The sequence below is a fragment of the Thunnus albacares genome, chromosome 8 (assembly GCF_914725855.1).
Source record: "Thunnus albacares chromosome 8, fThuAlb1.1, whole genome shotgun sequence".
In the NCBI taxonomy this organism is placed as follows: Eukaryota; Metazoa; Chordata; class Actinopteri; order Scombriformes; family Scombridae; genus Thunnus; species Thunnus albacares.
The window spans coordinates 6,086,332-6,106,801 of record NC_058113.1 but is presented as its reverse complement, the minus strand read 5'-3'; the positions used below and the strand labels follow the sequence as shown (position 1 = coordinate 6,106,801).

General features: G+C 41.4%; 1 protein-coding gene across 6 annotated transcripts in view; it reads left to right on the top strand.

Annotated features, from left to right (window-relative positions):
- The window catches only part of LOC122986693 (vacuolar protein sorting-associated protein 13B-like), a 342,876-nt gene that overhangs the window by 86,044 nt on the left and 236,362 nt on the right, over positions 1–20,470 (top strand). For all 6 annotated transcript variants that reach the window (XM_044358002.1, XM_044358001.1, XM_044358004.1 and 3 more), the window contains 2 exons: positions 9,287–9,421; positions 10,563–10,742. In XM_044358002.1, coding sequence (XP_044213937.1) covers positions 9,287–9,421; positions 10,563–10,742 — 315 coding nt within the window. The remainder of the gene's footprint in view (positions 1–9,286; positions 9,422–10,562; positions 10,743–20,470) is intronic.

Here is a 20,470-nt window from a genome sequence, read left to right as displayed (position 1 = left end):
AACAGTATCATTATTAAAACAGGTCTTTTGTTTTTACAAGTTCCCCCTACACATAAAATGGGGGGATGGGGTGGTCATGAGAGAAACAGGGGAAAGAATGGAAAAAAGACTATTCAAGGTTACGTCAGGGAGACTTATTTATACTTTGCTTCACACTGATATTTCCCATTGCTTGGAAACAAATGCAATCTCTTAGACCTTGTCAACAACAGTTTTTACGCATTTTTGCACTGCATGAAAAAGGCTGCTCCTGTCATGGCCAGCAGTTCACATCCCTGTGATCTAACTGCCTTCAGGAGTATGGGTCTGACGCAAATCCCCCTGTGACGCTGCGGCACAATAAGTGTCGGTAATAGCTCAGTGTTATTGGAGGGGAAAAAGTGTCCATTTCCATATCACTCTGTCACCTCTGTAAGCCGATCCCTGGTATGTTGTGCACTTTATGTTGTCTGGTCTCAGAACATACCCGTCTATCTTTTCTCCCTGCTTTTCACCCTCCTTGGAGTTTCTCTTGTTTGCCTATAATGCAGCTGTTGGTAGCATACTCCTGGCTATGAGACTGAACAGAGGAGGTTAAGCGCGCTCAGTTTTCCACTGTTTTCCTGTGCAGATTTTGGCTGACATGTGCTTCTTACTCAGAACCTTAATGTTTCCTATCTATTAATCAAGACAAGCCAGAGGAACATGCAGCTTTGCCCTGTCATATAATGGGCCCATACACTTAGCTCATGGAGATTATTTTGATAGTCCTTTTTCATTGTTCCACAATGAAAGTGAAAGAACGAAGGACATGAGCCTTTTTCATGGTTTGTGGTTGTCACAAATGTCAGTAAAGAGATGGGAAGCTTAATGAAAACCCTGAGATGTCTGTTTCAGCGTGGCCTGGCCCCTCACTCAAGTATCCATTCTTCTTTGAAGAGGTAACTTATTGGTTTGAGAGAAATTTCTGCCTGTCTACTTGTCTGCCTCACGGATTGACATCAGGGCAGGAAGAAAGCAGGAGGGAAAGGAAAGAAAGAGGGGCTTTTTCATCCATACGCAACCTTATTTCTGACATTAAAAACACGTTGTGTCAGCATCAGAGAACCGATAAATAAATCTTGGATGGAACTTGAGACGGTTCTTGTCAATGAAAACTTCAATGAGCCACAGACGGCCCTCGCTCCACTCCTGGCAGATTGTGATGATGTTTTAAGTCAATCCAGACTCAGGCCTTCCTCTTTTTCTTTTGTCTTCCTGAATCTCTCTGCTCTTTCTGTTTCGCTCACTTCAGTCTCGAACTAATAAGAGAAGCCCGTGAGGTGGATGGCAAACAGAGGTTTGTTGTGTTGTCCCACAATTGGACATAGGTTTACGGAACACACGGACGGATATTTGTACGTTTAATGAGATCAGACGAAAATGAAGTGCCTGTCCATCAAACTGCACTTGTAGTCAACTTCCACCAAAGAAGCCTTTTACACATGCACACACACGTAAAACATATACATTCACTCTCTCTCTCAGACACACTCACACACACATTAACCTCATGGTGACGTCAGACACTCATCAGGGGACATCAGGCTTGTCATTTCTTACCATGATTCTCCATTCATCATTCCCCTTTCCTCACACCGTCCGCAGGCTTCTGGCGAAAGATGATATTTAAAAGAAATCAGAAGTCAACTGAGAGTGCGCCAAGGATTTTCTCTCTGCTGTTAGTTTGAATAGTAGCCCACTTTTCTGTCATGGGAAATAAGATGTGATTCCAGGCATGTTTGAGAACATGGATGATCCCAGTACAGGATCTGGAAGCCTGGGTTTCACGTCCAACTTTTTATTTTTGCACTCTGATATGAATCATTGATGGTTTCTCAGAGGCATCTTTCCACTTACCACTAAATCCAATATACAATTGGCACTGTATAGCCCTTAAATTGGTAGTTAATCACAAAGATCTATCATGCTTTTTAGAAACCTGGCTGGTCATTGGTAGTGCACTGTAGCAGTTTAAGTAGCTGGCCAAGCATGGGTAGAGCTTTTGTAAATTTAAGCTTTTGTCATTCAGAGTTTGAACTCAACTTGTCTCCTTTGGGAGGATAAACTGAAATATGATATGAAACCCCCCTGCAGCCATGTTTTATGAAATGTTACCGTGGTAAAGACTTGTAGGCTGCTACAATATGTCATCATTAGGTAATGTGTTTACCAGACCTAGGAAGACATGTCAAGGTGTGCAGAATACACTTATGGTATGGAATAGATTGTTGTATATTGCAGCACAGACTTTGCATTTTTAAATATATTAATAAGTCTAAGTGAATAAAATAGGATCAGGAAATCATTGAGTGGAACAACAACAACGAAGTATCACCGAAGCATAAAATAAAGCCGTAACTGTAGAGGCAGATTCAACACAAGCCTTTACTTTCATCCCCACGTGAATAATGGGAAGAATATTCATCATATGGATTGCATATAGCAGTGCATAACTTAAAAAGAAGATAATCATTTGTTAGTTAGATTAATAAACCTTACATACACAAAGCAGAGGGAATCACTGAGACATGAAACAAAATGCACTATAAGTAGAATGTGCTTTAAAGCACCCACAGCAGACTTCTCCGAATGATACTAAGCCCCGAATCAATGACAGCCCTAAATAAATCTGTTTGTATTTATGTTATTTGGTAGTGTCTGCAGAGCTGGCTCCCTGCTGTGAATCAACCATCCCATCTAAGGGTAGTGACTAGTGCCGACCGAGCACATAGCTCCACGTCACAAGGCCATAAATTTCCACTGCAACTCCCATTGAAGTGCTTCAGCAGCACCAAAACCCCAGTCACGTCTTGGCTACCACCACACACAGACACAGTCAGCCTCTGCAAAGCTGAGACATAAATATTGATCTCAGTGGATTATTGATAAACAAGAACGTTCTGCTGGGTTTCACTTTAATTCTCTTTCATAAGAAAAGGGGAAAGGGGGAGGAATCATGTGAAAAAGAGCAACCATGAGTTATAGAGTCACAGAGATCTTGAGAGTCAGAGAGAGAAAGAGCGCAGTAATCCAGAGTAACATTTCAGTGACGGAGGGGCTGGTTTAGCATCATTAGCTGCGGTCTGTAGTTTCGAGCATCTCTCTCATGGTGGAACCACACTGGCATTCCATCCTGGCTGTTACTTCAAAGCCAGAATGCCCTTGTTTCTTATGCTAACCAAATTTGTCAGGGCAGCATTAGACTGGGGATATGGGAGATTGAGAGGCAGGCCCTCTCATCCAGAACTGTGTTTTAATGGCCTATCTCACCACCGACTAATCGTCTCCTTACAAGTGGCAATGCGGGAATCCTCTATGTCACAGCACATGTTTCTCTGTCACTCTTTACACATCTGTCTCTCCCTTTTTCTCTTACTCTCTCTCATCTTTCTCACTTGTTCTATAACTCTTTCCTTCAGTTTTGCTCTGCATCTCACTCTATCTTTCCCTCTTCTCACCCCCTCTCTTTCACTGTCTTCCCAACCCCACTGCCTAGCCCCATTAGTGTTGGCCAAATTGCTTCCGCATGAAGACTCCTTAATTGTGGTAATTCGGTGGCAGAGAGAACCACGGTTTGAGTGAGCAGAGAACATGTGTCACTGCTTTAGTGGGCAGACAGAAAGGCAGGCAGCACCTGGAGGGAATGGTAATCATGAAAATTAGACCCCCAGCCTCCGCTACCACCAGCACTTACACCCCATCACTGTCTTTATACCACGGCTGTTATAAGCAGTGAGTAACACTTGTATACCCTGACACTCTAACCTTTCAATGTGCTGGAAGCAGCTTTGCTAGGCTCTCTCATGGGGAGACATATTTTCTCTGTGTATTTACATACTGTGTGTAGACACTTGTTTGCATGTGTTTTCCAGCAGCATTAAAATATGAGGGTTCTTTTAGTTTAAGTATTGCTTCTATACATGTATGTGCACAAGTATGGACTGTTGGTTGAGGTTTTTCATTCATACTGTAATAACCAAAACCTTGGCAGAGGGCCTTTGTGTGTATTAGTGTGGTGTAATGGTAACTATCACTGCTTGTGTAAACTGCACAGTTCTTGTTCAGTTTATTCTTCTGGTGTTGCAGCTACAGGAAATATAAAATGCATCTTCCTGTGTGTAACCAACGTTTTCCTGCAAATGCCCTAATGCACACTAAGTGTTAGGGTGGTAATTTTACTGTAACTGCTTTCATTTTTTGAGTGTAGGCTGATATACCCTTTTTTTCTCAGTTGCTGCTAGAGAGAAGCAAAATGGACATTTTCTATCAAAACATCAAAAACTATTTCTTCAAAGTTAAAGTTATTTTTTTAAAGGTCTCTCAGGCTAGAACTGAGCTTTTGTGCATGATTGTCTAACCCGTAGATTTGTGTATGCCCACTGCCAGACCTGCTCTCTTCTCAGCTTTAACTGCAGGACAAACCACTACTGGTTCACCTTGTCTGTTTTCCTGTCCCGCTCTCTCTGCATGTGTCTGTATTTTTGCTGTGTGTCAGTGCTGGGCAAGATGCCAGCAGACCACCTGCTCCTACTTACTGCTTCTACTTCAGCCCCTCCTGACTTAGGAGAGACAGTTATTGTTTCTGCATCAGCACTTAATGGCTCAGCTGGCTGGTTTCAGTCTACCCAAACTTGTCTGTGTCTACCTCTTTTTCTGTCAGCCCTCTAGCTGCTATGGGCTCGTTGCCAGACTCTGAGCTTTTAGTACTTTAGGTTCTCTTTCCTTCTCTGTCTGTCTTTGTCTACCTGCCCATTAGGGTTTGGCGATAGTGTACATCCTCTTGTCAACTGATCATCATCACATATAAAACTGATCCCTAATGCATTAATACGTGCCAGGGACCGATTATCTGAAATAAAGTGGAACTCTTCAATCTGACTGATACAAGATTCTTTTTTAGGCCGATGCTGATATTCGAGAATTTAAAAAAAAATCTGATAACAATATATCACCCGATATTAATTTTTTAACAGACACATAACATAAACAAACATTTTTGATACGCAACCCTTAACATTAAAAGTTCTGACCAAGATATGTACTGAGTGGGCAGTCTGTACGTCTCCGTACCTCCCTCCATGTCTGTTTCAGCCTGTTTTTGTTTCGGTCACGTAGCGTGCGTCAACCAATTCCCTGATATAATTAATACTTTGATCTCACCTCTAGCAGTAGTGGCAGTTACAGGTTCTGCATCAGCACTTAATGGGTCCTCTGGATGCTTCCTGAAGTGTGAGAGTAGACATTACAAACTTTTCACACAGAGACCTTCCCATTCCTGATCTTATAACATTTCAGCGTTCCCGTGTGAATGTCATGGCCTATCCACTAAATGTTTTCCATAGCATCAGAAATGAAAATTGCTTATCTAGAGTTTTGTGAATGTAGGCCAATACAACACCTCGCTTCTAGTTTTAGAGTGTAGACTCGCCTGGTCAAGTGTTGTAGGCGGACAACTTTCCCATATCATTCCTCAAAGCAGTGAGAGCAGGACATGTTTTAATGTGTAAAACATGGCTTTCAAGTCCGCAGATGTCCTGCACACATATGAACACACACACACACACTGAGCTCCGCGTCCCATACTGCCCCATCACTGTGTGTTTCCTCTTTTTTCTCTTTCGTTCTTTCTTTACTCTCTCTCCGTCCCTCCTTCTCTTCGTATTTTCACACTCTCTCCTCAGCGTTCAGGATGGCAAATCCAGCTGCCCACGGTTGCCCTCACAGTGTTTGATGGAGTGCCGTAGCCTCTGGCCCCTAGCTGTGTGTTTATGTACTCCTTGCACCTGCCCTTGCTTGACGAATAACAGCACCACACACATTCACTCACTCAGTCACACACAGAAACACACACACACGTCTGGCTGTAATACACACACTAATGCATTACACACATATACCAAACTGAATTCCACTGTTCAAGCCGACAAACTACCAACCCTTGTGTTTCTCCTCTTCCTGTGTACCCCACTTTTTATAGTCTTAACAGCTGTCCAAAACATTGTCCAGAGTCTCCCCCCCGCCCCACGCAACAACCACCACCCCAGCAGGTGCACCGTGCCCTTTAGGACATCTACGTGGTCAAGGGGGATATGTTACAGTGATACGCCTAGTGCCATTTATCAAAGCGCAAACAGAGGCAGGGGAATTGCCTTTGTCATGTTCCAGATTGGCTTGCACTTTTAACATCTCCATCTTTTCCACAAAGAATGAAGGACTCAAGGGAATAGTCAGGCTATGTGGAAGCCTTGTCATCACTGTTTCAGTCATTTTACCTTCAGTACTGTTTTAAAGAAGGCCAAACGGTCATTGGATCTGGATATCTATTCTGTATGATCATTCTTTTAAAGTGGGATGGGTGATTCATGTGTTTCTAGGTTCACTGAGATACACTCAATAATATTGCCAAATGTCTAGTGCAATCCTTTTATGGCAAATGTATGTGAGCTATATTGTTTCCACTGGGAGAATGGAGACTAGCTTTATGTACTGCCTATGTCATTCTCTGTCTTTCCCTCTGGCACTGGATCACATCAGATAACGCTTTGATGTGTATGTTTGTGTGTGAACCTATGTGTATGTCCGTATATGCATATGTGTGCTTGAGCTTGCACATACTGTAGATGTTTCTCTAAAGATGGTCAATATAGTAACTCAACTCATGGCTACCACTAAAATAAAGCTATTCATCTGGTAAATGTGGACAGATAAGACGATGACCAAACCAGTCTAAAACAGTTGAAGTGAAAAACAGTTTTAACAGTTGTCAGAGACAATATGCTAGACCATGAGTTGAAAATTCAGCAGTAAGACACTTCACATGTTCTCAAAAACAACACACACTCAGCAATGTAAGAGAGGGAAGGAGAGTCAGAACAACAAAATCACTGTAACTTGCTAATCATTTTATCTGTATTATCTTTTGTTTACAGTAATAACACTTAAAAATGCATTTATGCATGCAACACACATTGTTGTTGGAATCAGGCTCAAAGAGTAAGATGTTGATTGCTTGGGTTTGGGTTCTGGGATGAAATAATTCACATAGACCATCTCCACACTTCATGTAGAACATCTGTCCTGTAGACAGAGGAAGCTGGTAGAGAGGAAGGTAACCAAAGCCACAGAGAGACATGCAATACCGCTCTGTTTGACCATTAAGAGGCAGGCAGGGAGACAGAAGGAGGGTTATTAACGTTCCCATCTTCCATCTGGGCTGATAGAGGGCCTCTCAGACAGCAGGTGAAGAGGTTGTTGGGTAATTTGTCTGAGAGAGGGAGAGGAGGGAAGTCAGTGGTTAGGGATTTTAGCAATTGCCAGTAATTCCCTTGGTTAAATGCACTCTAAATGTGTCTACCTGAATTGTTCCCTTGTTCACCCCGCCTGCTCTTTTACATTAAACCTACCTTGGACTACTGGTTGATTGGGATTAACAACTTCAAAAAATAATACTATATTCCCCTTTTTTTACTTGAAAGTAGAGAGCACAAGATACCAATTTCAGTTTAAAACAACATACCTAAATTACATTTACAGTAGTTATCTGAACATGAACAGATGGAGAAAGAGTTTGGGGGAGAAAACGTGTATGAGAGTGATAATGATGATGACGACTGATAAGAGCAGTAAGAAAAAAAAGTCAGAGAAGTGTATGTGGGTGCAGACTGGTTTCTGTTTTCTGGTGACTTCATAAGCGGTTACCAAATAATGACCTGGGGAGCTTTCATAGCCTCTCTGGTAGCACCGCTCATCTGTGCCTTATTAATGCAGCCTTCTCACTTACCAGTAGGTAATAAATGCCTGGTATCCACTTCTTCTCTTTTATTTATTTAAGTTGTACATCCATTTTTTGAATGCATTTATTTTTTTTCTAAGCTTTTTGATTTTCTCTCTGCCGTTTGTTCTGCCTTGTTGATCTTAGTGTCACTTGGCCAGCATTTGACAGAAAAAGCCCCGATCGGTTGTAAACACAGACAAAAAGTGTTGTGGACACTAGTAGGAAATGAAGTGCTATCACTGTAAGAGGGGATTATTTTGAGAAGTAAAGCCTTATCGGAACAGGTGATGTAAGAATTTAATGTGATTCACTCGGACAGTTCCAGCTCACTGGAAGAATGTAGCATGTGATGGATGGATCCTCCTCTCTTCTCTCAACAGGCGGTTTGGCACATAACTCCCTAAACTCTATAATATCTTTTAGCCATCCAGCTATTTCTCTCTCCTCCTCCTGTTATGTGTTTGAAATAGCCTCTCACCATAGAAATAACATTGACATATCATAATGGTGAGTATGTAATCCCCCCTCTCCTTACCACAGTGCAAACAGTTTCATTTTGGAAAGATGGCAGATGGAAGGTTCTTCCACACTAGGCTGCCATTAAGAGAAATAATCATAGAGTGAAGAGCACTTGAGGCTCCTGTGATGTAATGCTGGTGTTAGGTGAGTTGTAGTTGACACTAAGCTGGACACGGGAGTGACTATATTGGATATTGTTTTGGAAAGATATATCCTTTATATTGGCCTATTACTCATACTCCTAATAGTCCCTGTTTAACTCAAAATGTTCAAGTCATTCAACTTAGTAGATTTACTGGGAACCTGTAAAACATTTAGAAAAAGCACTTGACAATTTAAGGGTTTTTATCTCTTTCAATATCCTTCCTGGGCACTTTTTAAAACATTATGGCTGTGATGTCGGAAAGGAAACTTTCCAAATCCAGAGGAATGAAAAATAGAATCAAATAAAAAGTCCCCCCTTATAAATCTTTCAACCCTGTCAGCATGTACTCATAGATAAATACACACATAAAAAATTATTTAATAGGGACAAGCATAGATTAGTAGCAAAACAAATTAAGTCGTGTGCCGATGAAGGCGCATGTACCTTACAGTAAAGTTAGTAATTTGGGCTGTAACTTTTGGGAGAGCATTCATATTTTAAACAAAATTTTATAACATTCCGTAATATCCAAATGTTTTTTGGCTTGTTTTATGTGTTTATCACGGAATAAAAACATCAGGTCAATCTTGGAAACAGAGTCCACTACCAGTATCCCCGCCAGAACTCTGATGAATGTGACACACTCTGCCTGGTGTCGGTGATATCTGTGTTTTAGAGCACCTGGTTTTTCTTTGGGAGAGAAAAAGGGGAAAGAAAGGGGTCAAGAACAATTAAAGGCCAATCAAGTGTTTAACGAAGCCTCGGCAGCGGTGTTAAAACCTGCTGGACTGCACTTCATTTTCACTTTGTTTTTTTTTTTTTATTAGGTGTGAAATCTCCTGGCCCGTCACCGACTCTCGAGGGCTCGGTCCAAAACCTGGAGCTGAAGTTCTGCAGCCGTGCGACGGTGAAATGCGCCTCAGGAACCGTGGGAGCTGTAAAAGTGTGTGCCAGGACCCCAGGTGTGTGCAGCTGTGCCCTGTTAAAACTTTACTGCCTGTGTAGGAGGGAGAGAGTGAGACCGACTAGACTCTTCTTTTACTTTCTTTAACTTATACTTTTACACACTCCACTCTGTCTTTCTCTCTCCCTCTATTTCAATCTTTATCTTGATTTCTTTCCAGCTGTGTGATTCAGTTGCTGTTTTCTCCTGGGGCGCTGTCATTGGGCTCTGGCCATGTCTTTGATGGCAAGGATGTTATTGGAGCTAGTGTCATAGCACCGAGTTCACAAGGTCAAACTGCACATATGATGTCAGAGGGATTATAAGATCTATTGCAGCTGTCAATATACAAATACAAAGAAATAGAAGCATATGCAATTAATTTTAAAATTAACATCTATAGGGGATGTATAAAATAATGTACACATAAGGATTTTGAGGTAACTAATCGCTGCAAACACAGCTATGAGGTGTTAGGTTCTAATTAGTAATACTGTTTTGTTAATGTGCAGCTTACTGTACATGTCTACCATATTTCTGTTCAGTTTTACCTTGATTTGGCTGGTTTGGCTGTTTTCAAGACTGTCTCCATGACGAATCAAATATTTCAGCGTTTTTATCACCAACTCACCTGCAGTTTTTACATGGATGATATGATGTCTTCTGATTGTCGCATGTTGCTTTGAAGAGCCAAATTGCTACTTGACAGAATACTTAAAAAACGGACAAATTCTGCGGTTATTGCGTTTGGCACAAATTGTCTCGGATTATTTTGTCTCCTCCTTTAGTCCTTCTTTTAGACATTAAAACACATCTTACATATGGCAACTTACATACTTGTACAGTCAAAAAAAGGCTGTTGCAGCATAAGGAACTCAGTAATTACTGTAATTCAGTGTCTTCACTTTTCTTTCTCTACATTTTCTTGCATCTGTAAGTACAGTGTGGGGGGCTGGACTCTGAAAATGCCTTTTATTCAAGTCACAAAGTGATTCAAATGAAGTGGATATTTTTGAATCCGTCAGGCATTCAAGACTAGCCTTTTTTAGATACATTTTTTATATCCCCTTGGCCACATTTCAGGTCTTTCTAATTTTAAATTATTTTGGTAACTGAGGAATTTGCAATGTCTATTTCAAGCTTTAACTCCTATCTCATAGGTTCAGGAGAGGGGGTTAAGGAGAAGCTAGTTCCTCTGATCCAAGGCCCATCTGACACCAAAGAACTTCATATGAGCCGCTGGCTTAATGAGATCCGCAAGCCTGAATCTCTTCTGGCCCCTGACCTGCTGGCGTTTTCTGTTCAGGTCCCTCAGCAAGGAGACGATTGCAGGAACTCAGGTAAGAGCTGTTGAAATGTTTTAAGTACATGCGTTGCAGTTTCTCCTCTCTTCTCCTCTCTTTTTCCAGTGCATTCATCAGAGTACATTCCTTGGTGGTACAGTTTCCTACTCAAGCTGTGTAGTTTTTTAAAATCACAAATCACAACCTCGCTTTGATATATCAGTTTTTTAGCTCATTTTCCTGACATGGTTGTGGTGTTTGGATTCGTGACAGGCACTGGTAGTCCATATTCCATCTCAATTATTGGTGATCTAATGCAAGTTTCTCGGTTTGTTTAGGTCGTCATATTTTCCTTCCTCCCATAATGTCACGCAGTGCCCCCTTTCACTTATTTGTTTAGTAAAGCCGATAAGTGTTTTCCACTCCAGTGTTCTTGAGGCAGGGTTGGCAACTCGGCGCCTCTTTACAGGCAGCAAGAGTTCTCTAAACAGCAGTTAGTCTCTGTCAGCGCTGGGCTGAGCTGGCTAACAACAGCTAACCACTCGAGGATTGCTGCTGAAGGCTGCACTGATGTCAGGTTGCAGTTTTTGATTGCATCCTCAGACCAGAGATTATATTTCTGGTATTTGTGTGAGAGTATGTGGGTGTATGCTTGTATGTTCAGAGGGAGGGGTGTTGGATTATTCAGTAGCTCGTCCAAAAGAGCTACAAAGGGCTATAGTGCTTGATTTAGTAAGTTGGATAATTTAATGACTACAGCTCGGTGTGTGTCATGTATCTACAGCAGTAGTCAAGTACTGTACATCCTCATCCTTACAGTTTGGTCTCCAGTGTTCTTTTAAGCTGCAATTGCTCGTGTAATGCTTTCTTCTGTTAAGGGGGCCATGAATATCAGTATGTCATCACTAAACTCTCATCCCCTCCTGCAACTGCAACTAGTCCTCCGATCGGGCAGCCCTATTGGGCTCCCAAGGATGATTGATACGTTTGGAAGTGGATGTACTCGACAGTCTCTCCTATGTCATGGCCTTCAGCCGGTCCCAGGTCTCTAAAAGCCCACAAAAGGTGACTTCTCTCAAAGTACATTCTGGGCTGCTGTCCCACCAACCCCCTCCTGCCAAACAACAGATACTGGAGAAGCCTGGGGTGACAATGTAAAACAATACACCTGCAGTATTTGTCTTCAGAGTTGCCTTCAGACTCACAACTGTACATCACTTTTAATACAGGGCTGCAGAGATTCATCGTACGGCCTTGACTTACGTAAACCCCCAAACGGGGTCCTGAATCACATCAGGCCCCTGAGCCTTAAACATGTCAGCGCTGAGATGGAGATAGAGCTGGCCTCAGGCTCTTTCAGACTGTGAAGGGAAGATACAGCTGTAGCTTGAGGTGTAGTGAAGTAAGAAGATAAGTATGGTTTAGAGACAGTGGATTTGGGAGGTCATCCCTAACCAGGAATTCCATTGCTGTTTGAATGTCACCTAGTCAATCACTATCCTATTGCTTGTGAACAGAGCATCAGGACACTGCTATAAATTGAGAATGTAAAGCAGGGAAAAGCTTACATTTCATAGGCAACTCCGAGTTTGATAAATGTCAGGACAGTCATTGAATAAATTTTCCTGAACGTTACAATGACATAAGAGTAGATTTTAAAAGCAACGTTATATTTCTGACAATAGGTTGTTTCACCCTTTACAACCTCACAGTCATAGATAAATATTTTTAGGAACTCTGGTAAATTCTATTTAGTGCACAGCCTCAGACTATTACTTTGATTTAGAGAGCATATTATTTCAGCAAAGCAATGGCTCATAAAGACAGTACATATTTTTGAATATTAAAACCTGATCTGAACACAAACCAGAAGACCAAAAGGAAGCAAAAAGAGGGGGAGAGAAGATGAAGGTGAAGGGGAGGTGGAGGGGGGGCTGACTCCCAGAAGCACTGGATATATCTCCAGCAGATGTGGAGCAGTGGAGGCCTGCACTCCTTCTCATCACTGCCTCGGTACTCTCTTTTTTCCCCCTGCTTCTGTCTTTAATGTTCTTTGTTTCTTGCTTTTTTGGTTGCTTTCATGCTTTATTTCTCACTCTGTCTGCATCTTGTCTCTATCTTTTGGTTTATTGTAATCTCACATCTAGCATGCACTTTCTTTCTCTTCCTCTTTCCCCTCTATATCCGTACACCTCTGTGCCTTTGTTTAGAGATGTTAATGTATCATTGGCTTGTGACGGGTGCAAAAGAAGAAACCTTAGTGAACGAAGGCGATTTAAACATTAACTTCTTTGTATTTTAATTTTAAACCACTGAGACACGCACACACACACACACACACACACACACACAGAGTACTTCTGCCAGAAATCTCTCTTTTATCTGCAATATACCTGTCAATAGAGTCAAAGCTGGAGACAGCAGTGTGGTTTGACAGTAACAATTTCACCAGACTGGAACATTTCTCACTCTCTCTTCATGTGTATGTGTGTTTTGTCAAACATGCTTCTGAGGGAAGAGTTTGCAACGTTAGTGTGTGCGCACACAGGCATTTTTGGGTGTCTACTTATAGGTCTGTGTATTGTATAGCGGTCGGGCTTACATCAAAGCTTTTGGTCAGTCCACATGTCCCATGTCCCCGCTGTCATCCAGAGGGTGACTGGGAGCCTGTTAGAGCAGCGTTAATGGAATGATGGATGCAACGCCTCATTCAGCCAGAGATGAAAGGTGGAGTAGCACCACTCTAAATGCGCTGCACCCTTTGCTCCCATAGGACCGACTCAGAGGCTCAACATTTTGTGATCATGACATTTCTGAATTGTTGGAGCACTTGGCCTTGGCATCAAACACATTTTATTCGTCCCATGTGGCTCTGTTGATTCCATTTAGCAAATTCTTAAAGCGGGATCATTATACATCGAGCGTAGGACTGGGGTAGGGGAGTCAGAAAAAAGCTAACTTCTTACACCATAGACATACTGAAAACATTAAGATATAATGAGCCACAATCGACTTTTATATTCTATTTTACATTTGATTAGTCGCTTCTGGTTTTTGTAGAGATGCAACACAAAGCACAGCAGTGCTGTGGGATCTGTCCGCCCAATTCTCAAAGCACAATATTTATTTAAGGAAGAAGGGGGGAGGTTGTTTGTAATCGGGATCAAGCTACCAGTATGCAGTCAGTGAAGTGTTTGAATATATACTCTCATGACATGGTAGTTGTGTAAGCATATATCTTGATTTGTATTTTTATGTTTTGGTGTATATGATTGACTTATAAGTCAAGAGAAGCCTTGCCATCAGTGTTTCCCCACTGGCCATTTATGTGTGATCTCTGTGTTGTCTCATTTCTTAGTAGATATGACAGGCTCTGGAAATCACCAGCACTTTACTTATGGATCCTTTAATTCGTCCCAGAAGCCATTTCCTCCATGTCTTACATTTTCCCCTTTTTTTATAGCTCAGAAAGGCCCAAAACTCTGAGGTCACCTCTGATACAACATATTTGGTCTCATGGACAGTTAAATTCTATATTAACAGCCAATCACACAATAACTGAATTTGTTGACCAGCATTTTAATGGCAACTTTGACACATGTTTTAATCTTTATTCTATCTCTGTCACTCTTTCTCACTCTTTCATGCAAAGTTAATTCACTAAGGAGATGAGTTGCTTTCAAATATGGCCAATGACATCTGTTTTCTGTCTAATTGTTTACCAGCGAATTAAAACGAAATTCCAATTTACTTAGAAAATGAAGAGAGGGGGGTTGGGGTTGGGTGGCTAGGGGTGGTGGTTGGAGGGAGTCCCTATACACTTGTAGAAACTAGAAACCGCATATCCAGACTAATGTGTTTTCATTTAACGGGGTTGAGGTTGGAACATTCTAATAAATTAAACACAATTAAAGGCGTGGGTTTTAATGCAGAAGAACTAAGCAGTGCTGCTTTGAAATATCCTCTTTTATGGATCCAAAGGCTTATAGCAATTTCATATCTTGCCATTAACCCTTTGCGTTACAATGTGACAGTCCCAGATGATTTCTCCTAATTGAGCGATTGTTCCAGATGGACCCAACAACGATTCGATTTTTTGGCAGCTGCAGAGTATCACTATAGCCAACTATTCTCACCCTTTTTCTTTTTCTCCTTTTCTCCCCTTTTACATGAAGCAAACATGATTCATGTGTAGGCTGTGATATGACACAACGGATAATGAGAAATCAATGCCATTATTGAACAGCATGAAATACCAACGTAAGGAATTAGAGAGACAGAGAGGCAGCTATAGAAGGAGTCGTACTTGTGCAGCTCAGCGGGTAAGTTAGTTGCTTTTAAGTCACAGCAGACAGCAATTCAGGGTTGGCAGGCTGGATCAGAAGGGCACAGGTCTCCCACATGGGCCCAGCTGAGAGCCAGGGACATGTCATCCTTCACTAGCACACTCTGGCACTGATGTCTGTATTCCTTAACTGGTGTTATATCTATAAATTATTTGTGAATTTAATCAGAGTAGAACAGTGCTTTAAGGATCACTAGGACTAGAAATCCTTGGCCATGTCACTCATAATGACCTCCAGTGCTACACTGAGTGTAAATTATCAGTGCTACTCTAGATCATTTCGATCCCCGGACAGTGGCTGGCTGGCTGACTATCCTTTTTGGCTTGGTCTTGGGCTTGTCACTGCTGATGGATGGGAAAGACTAAGGGGGCCTTGGACGAGGCCAGTGTGAAGGAGTAGAGGGAGTAGAGGGCTAGAGGGCGTGTGAGGAGCTGGGGTTTATGCTGAACTTCGGGGCGAGCGGCAGCCTGCAGGTGTCCCCCCCCCCCCGACCCTCCACCACCGTGACTTGCACCAGAGGAGGAGGGAAGGTTGGGTCGGGTGGGCTTTATGATCATAGAGAAGACAAAAAGAGAGAGAGAGAGAGAGTGAGGGATAGCATGTGTTTTCCCCAGGCACGCCAGCAGCTGCGAGACAATGATTTATGCTTTTCTCAGAACTCTGGGATCTCAAAATGTTACATTTAATCAAGCACACTGAGAGCAGAGCAAATGTTAAAGATGTTCCCTATAAAGCCCTCCAGTTTTGATCTCTTTACCATACCATGGGAGCTGTGGGAATAGGGGAACAAAGTGATCTTTAATCTTAATTTAAACATATTGGAGGGAATTATGAAAGCTACATGGAATTAATCCTTGGAGAATGCCCCAAGCGCTGTAATACTAAACATATTTAGTTTCCTAATAGATATTAAAGCTGTTTTCTTCTCAATTACTGTTTGTACATTACAGATGGAAGGAAGAAAATTAGAGTTAGATGTTAATGTAGAATTTAGTCCACTCTTCAAAACTGATGTACAGTGTTACACTGTAATATACTTATTATGAAGTTATTATAGGAAAATAAAATATGTTCCCATTGGCAGTTAGTGTCAATACTTCTAAACTCTTTTACATGCAGACAGAAATTCATCAGTGCAGATTTGATGTATTATATATACATTACACACATTAAGGTATCTTGTTTATATAATGACATATCCATGCTATCGTGTGTGTGTATGCGCATGCATGTGTGCGTGTGTGTCCTGAGAGACCTGTCCACAGCAGTCAGAGACAGGTGGGATCTTACAGTACTCCAAGTCTGTAGGTCCAAAGACTAATGAGAGCAGGTGGGAATGAAGCGCCACCTGACTTTGATCTGACCATTTCACTCAAACACACACACACACTACACTCACTTGGTAGTGCATGCACACGCGCAAGCATGCATACATAGAAACACTTGCCACACATGCTCTCTTTTCTGAAACCGTAGCCTTTGAATGGGTTTCACCGTAGATGGGGTGTGAATTTTGGGATCTCCCTTGGTAGCCTCCTCCATTACAATCTTTCAAAGGCCTGCCGTACTTTCATACGTCAATCTATCATGCTCTTTTTCCCTCCTTTGCATGTGTTCACTCACTCCATTGAGTGTTAAATCAACAGTCTGGCTTTGTCTTAGGCAGCAGTGTGATGGCTTTAAGCTGCTGGCTTGAACTTTCTCTGGCTGATAGACCAACAGTAGACAAAATGGTACTAAAAATACATGTATTTTACGTCCATATGAGAAAACACAAGAGGCAATTTATTCTGTAAAGTGATGTGACCAGCTTTGTAGCTGTTGGGACCTGACCAAAACTTCATTTGACATGATATTAAATGCCTGAGAGAACTACTTCTCTGGAAGTATATATGCAGAAGTGTAAATATATATATGCAGAAAGTGCACATTTGCTTTTCAAGTGCTTTTAAAGTGCAGTTTAAAATTTATTCTCCAGGTTTTGCAGCATATAGCCTAAAATTGGCCCACTCAATTTTAGATTTAATTTAGGTCCATGAAAATAGACCATCATAGGCTGTTCAATTTGTTTATTTGTTTAAGTACCCTGTAACTTCCTCAACAATCTGTTTAATCTTCAAGACAACCCCTCTCATCATGTCTCGTCAGTCAGCATGTGTGAAGCAGAGCAGGTAATGTGGAGATTAGACCCGAGGGAACCCACTCAGAGCTGGCTATTGAGGTCAATCACGGCCCATTACTGAAACTGTTCATCTGTGAAGTGTTGGGCTACTTAGGCCACTCTCACATTGCTTAAAGTCTGGCTGGAGTGTGATGCTGAGGGGCAGGGGGCAGAGATTGGGGACAACGTACATGGGGATAAGAGCTGATACTGAGGCTAGAGCTGGGGTTGGGTTGGAGTGTGGCTTGGGCTAGAGCTGCTGTTCAGGCTAGCCTCCACTCTTACATGATATCACAGCTCACATGTGGCTATTTTGCACCGGCCACTTTACATCAGTCCCAATCATTTTTCAGTTTAACTCAGTTGCAGATTCAAAATAGACAGAAGTTGTGGTTCATGCTGAGTAAATGAAGGTTAATGATACTTTATTGATCCCTGTGGGGAAGTTGGTCAACAGCACAGTAAAAGAGTACACCAACACAGAAAATGAGAAATAAAAATAACTTGGACAGCCAGGTAGTGTCAAACATACCATAATACAGCCAACATTACACAAACAACACCAGAACAAAAAATGTAAACTGTTATCAATGAAAAAAATCATTTCTAAGCATGATAATAATACTAATAACAGCTTTAGTCATATAGCACTTTTTAAAGCATGAAGTCACAGGAAAATAACGAAAACACAGTGAGGCTAAAACAATAAGAAAATATAATATAAATTATATTACATGACATACATGATAACAATAAAGATATAAAATCAATTCAGAAATAAAATATAATTAAATTGGCAAAGGGAAGGAAACAGAGAAAAATAGAATAAAATAAAATTGCAACGATTTAAGGGATCTGGTTGGAACATATCTTCTGTTCAAAACATTGACATAAGTAAGGCCACGATGTTAAAGACATTAAATGAACACTTAAAGACACAGGTTTCTAGGATTTAAGAACTGGAGGGATGTGGTCTCTCCTCCTGCAGCAGTCTTAAGTACTTGTAAATGTGCAAAAAAAAGTAATGTAATGTGCAATAGTATTCCTACTGTAGGAAGACCGTCAAAAGACCATGACAGTAATCCTGTCTAGTTGACAATAGCATGCATGACTTTCTGGCTGTTAGCAGAAGAGCATGTCATGAAGCGAGGAGATGTTAACATTTAGTATTGCTCAGTATAGGACGGGGCTGGAGCTGCAGAAACCCAGGACTAACTTCAGCTTAGGGGAACACGGTGGTAAAACTGAAGGCTTTTCTGGAGTTAGCTGTCAGTGTAATGCAGCACGGTGGTGTGTAAGTGAGTGAGAGAGATTTAGCCTTTGAGTGTGAAGAGGGGTCATTCTAGGTCACTGCTTTTTCACTTCTAAAAGTTGTCGTCTAGGAAGGGCTGGGTCAAAGGGAGAGAGAGGTAATTAGCCTTTTTCACCGTGTGAAAGTGGAGACGATATTAGCTCATCAGTTTCATTAAGATGATCTGTGTAGAGACCCAATGACTGCCTTTAATGGCTATAAGAGGGTCTCTTTTATCACATTTGCTGTGAATTTAATCTCCAATACTAATACAGATAAACGTTTTCATTCAGGTTGTTAACTAAAAGTTTTCCATCCACATCGGATACCAAAACAACAGAAAAAATTCCTAAATCATCATGCTCATGCTCACTCAGAGCGGGATATTTGTGACAGCAGCTGTATGCCAGCTCACATGAGTTATACGTTGCATTTTGAAAAGCTTTCATTGTATCCAAACTTGAAAACGTTTGAAGAAGTTCTCAGGGGTCAAAAAGGCCAGCATAGCGTGGATGGAAGACCTTTTATATTTTTTGCATCAGAATAGCAGTTCTATGATGTTTGGTGTTTGGCAACAGATGAGTAGCATCTCATTTAATGTTGAGTTTTATGTTCTATTCACACTGAGACAACACTTCAAGTAATTGTATTTCTACAGCTTTCCCTGCATTTCTCTTTTTCCTCTTTGTGGGGGTGAGGGAAATGCTTGCCCTTGGCTACTCAGCAGCTGGAAAATAGAGATCTAGCTTGTCAGCTACTGGGCGTAATGTAATTCCCAGGGCACCCTGATTCATTTCCCACAAAGGTGCAATTAATTTTAATGTTTGTCAGTGAGATATTCAGTGTAGAGCCTGACACAAGTCCACAAAAGAGTCCCCCCAGTTCTATACACTCCCACCATTTCAAATTCCCATGCGACTGCAGTTATTACAATGAGTAATTACGAGTTAAGCTCTTTAGAAAAAGAGTAAAAGCACTATAGTTTCCCTAACTCCCCAGCTGTATCCTGTGAGATTCTTACTGCACCATTCTTAAGTCAAGAAGAAAGAGGAACAGGTAATTGGTGTAGTTTTCACTGTTTTTAAAACAGAAACATCTTGCACATGTTGTGTATGTGCTGTGTTTGGGAGTGGGTATGCTGGCTGTTTGCTAAAGTGGACCGCAGTAATCCCTGGTTCAATGTGTAGCGTACAAACTGTTTACTCTTTATCCAGTTCTGGGTTGAGTAGCAGAGGTGGGGGAGGTCAATTTAGTTAACCTTATCTAATTGAATGTTGTCACTGGATCAAAGGTCGCCACATTCCACACAGTCAGATCACACATCACACAACACAATCAAAACAATTGGCTTCCCCGGATCACCTAATCAGGGGCTTGGGGTTTTATTCTCACAAATTAGAGGGGATAATGTCCAGACTGACTGCGGAGGGCCAGAAGACTGTCTTTAGTTATGCGCATTTGGATTAGTTGCCATTTGGCTACAGCACTTTTACAGCACTTTAGTTGTACTGGTATATTCTCACATCAAATGGTTAGAATATAAGCATTCTAAATGTTACTTAACCATTATTTACGTTGATAAAGTAATTGTGTGGATTTTGATGGGCTTGAGAGAACAATATTTAATGAGAAATGAATTAGAAACCTCTTTTTTTCTCATTATCTTCTTATTGTCGTTGATGATGTTTTCAGTATCTTCTCTTCTGCTTCATGATGAACTGGACAGATGCGCTGATGCAACTAGCTGTGGTTGCCCTTTGACAGAAAATTTACTTGTCTAAATCTTTCCCATCTTTGCTTACAGAGACAAATATTAATTAGTGGTGGCTCTCTGTTCATCACACCCCTTAGTTTATTAGTTTCGCTGACTGTCTGCGAGCCATGCTTCTGTCTTTCATCTCTTATTATTGCTGTTCCAGCTATGAGTGAGATCAACCACCACCTCCTCACATTATTAGAAGTTGGTTACTTATTCATACTCTGCCAG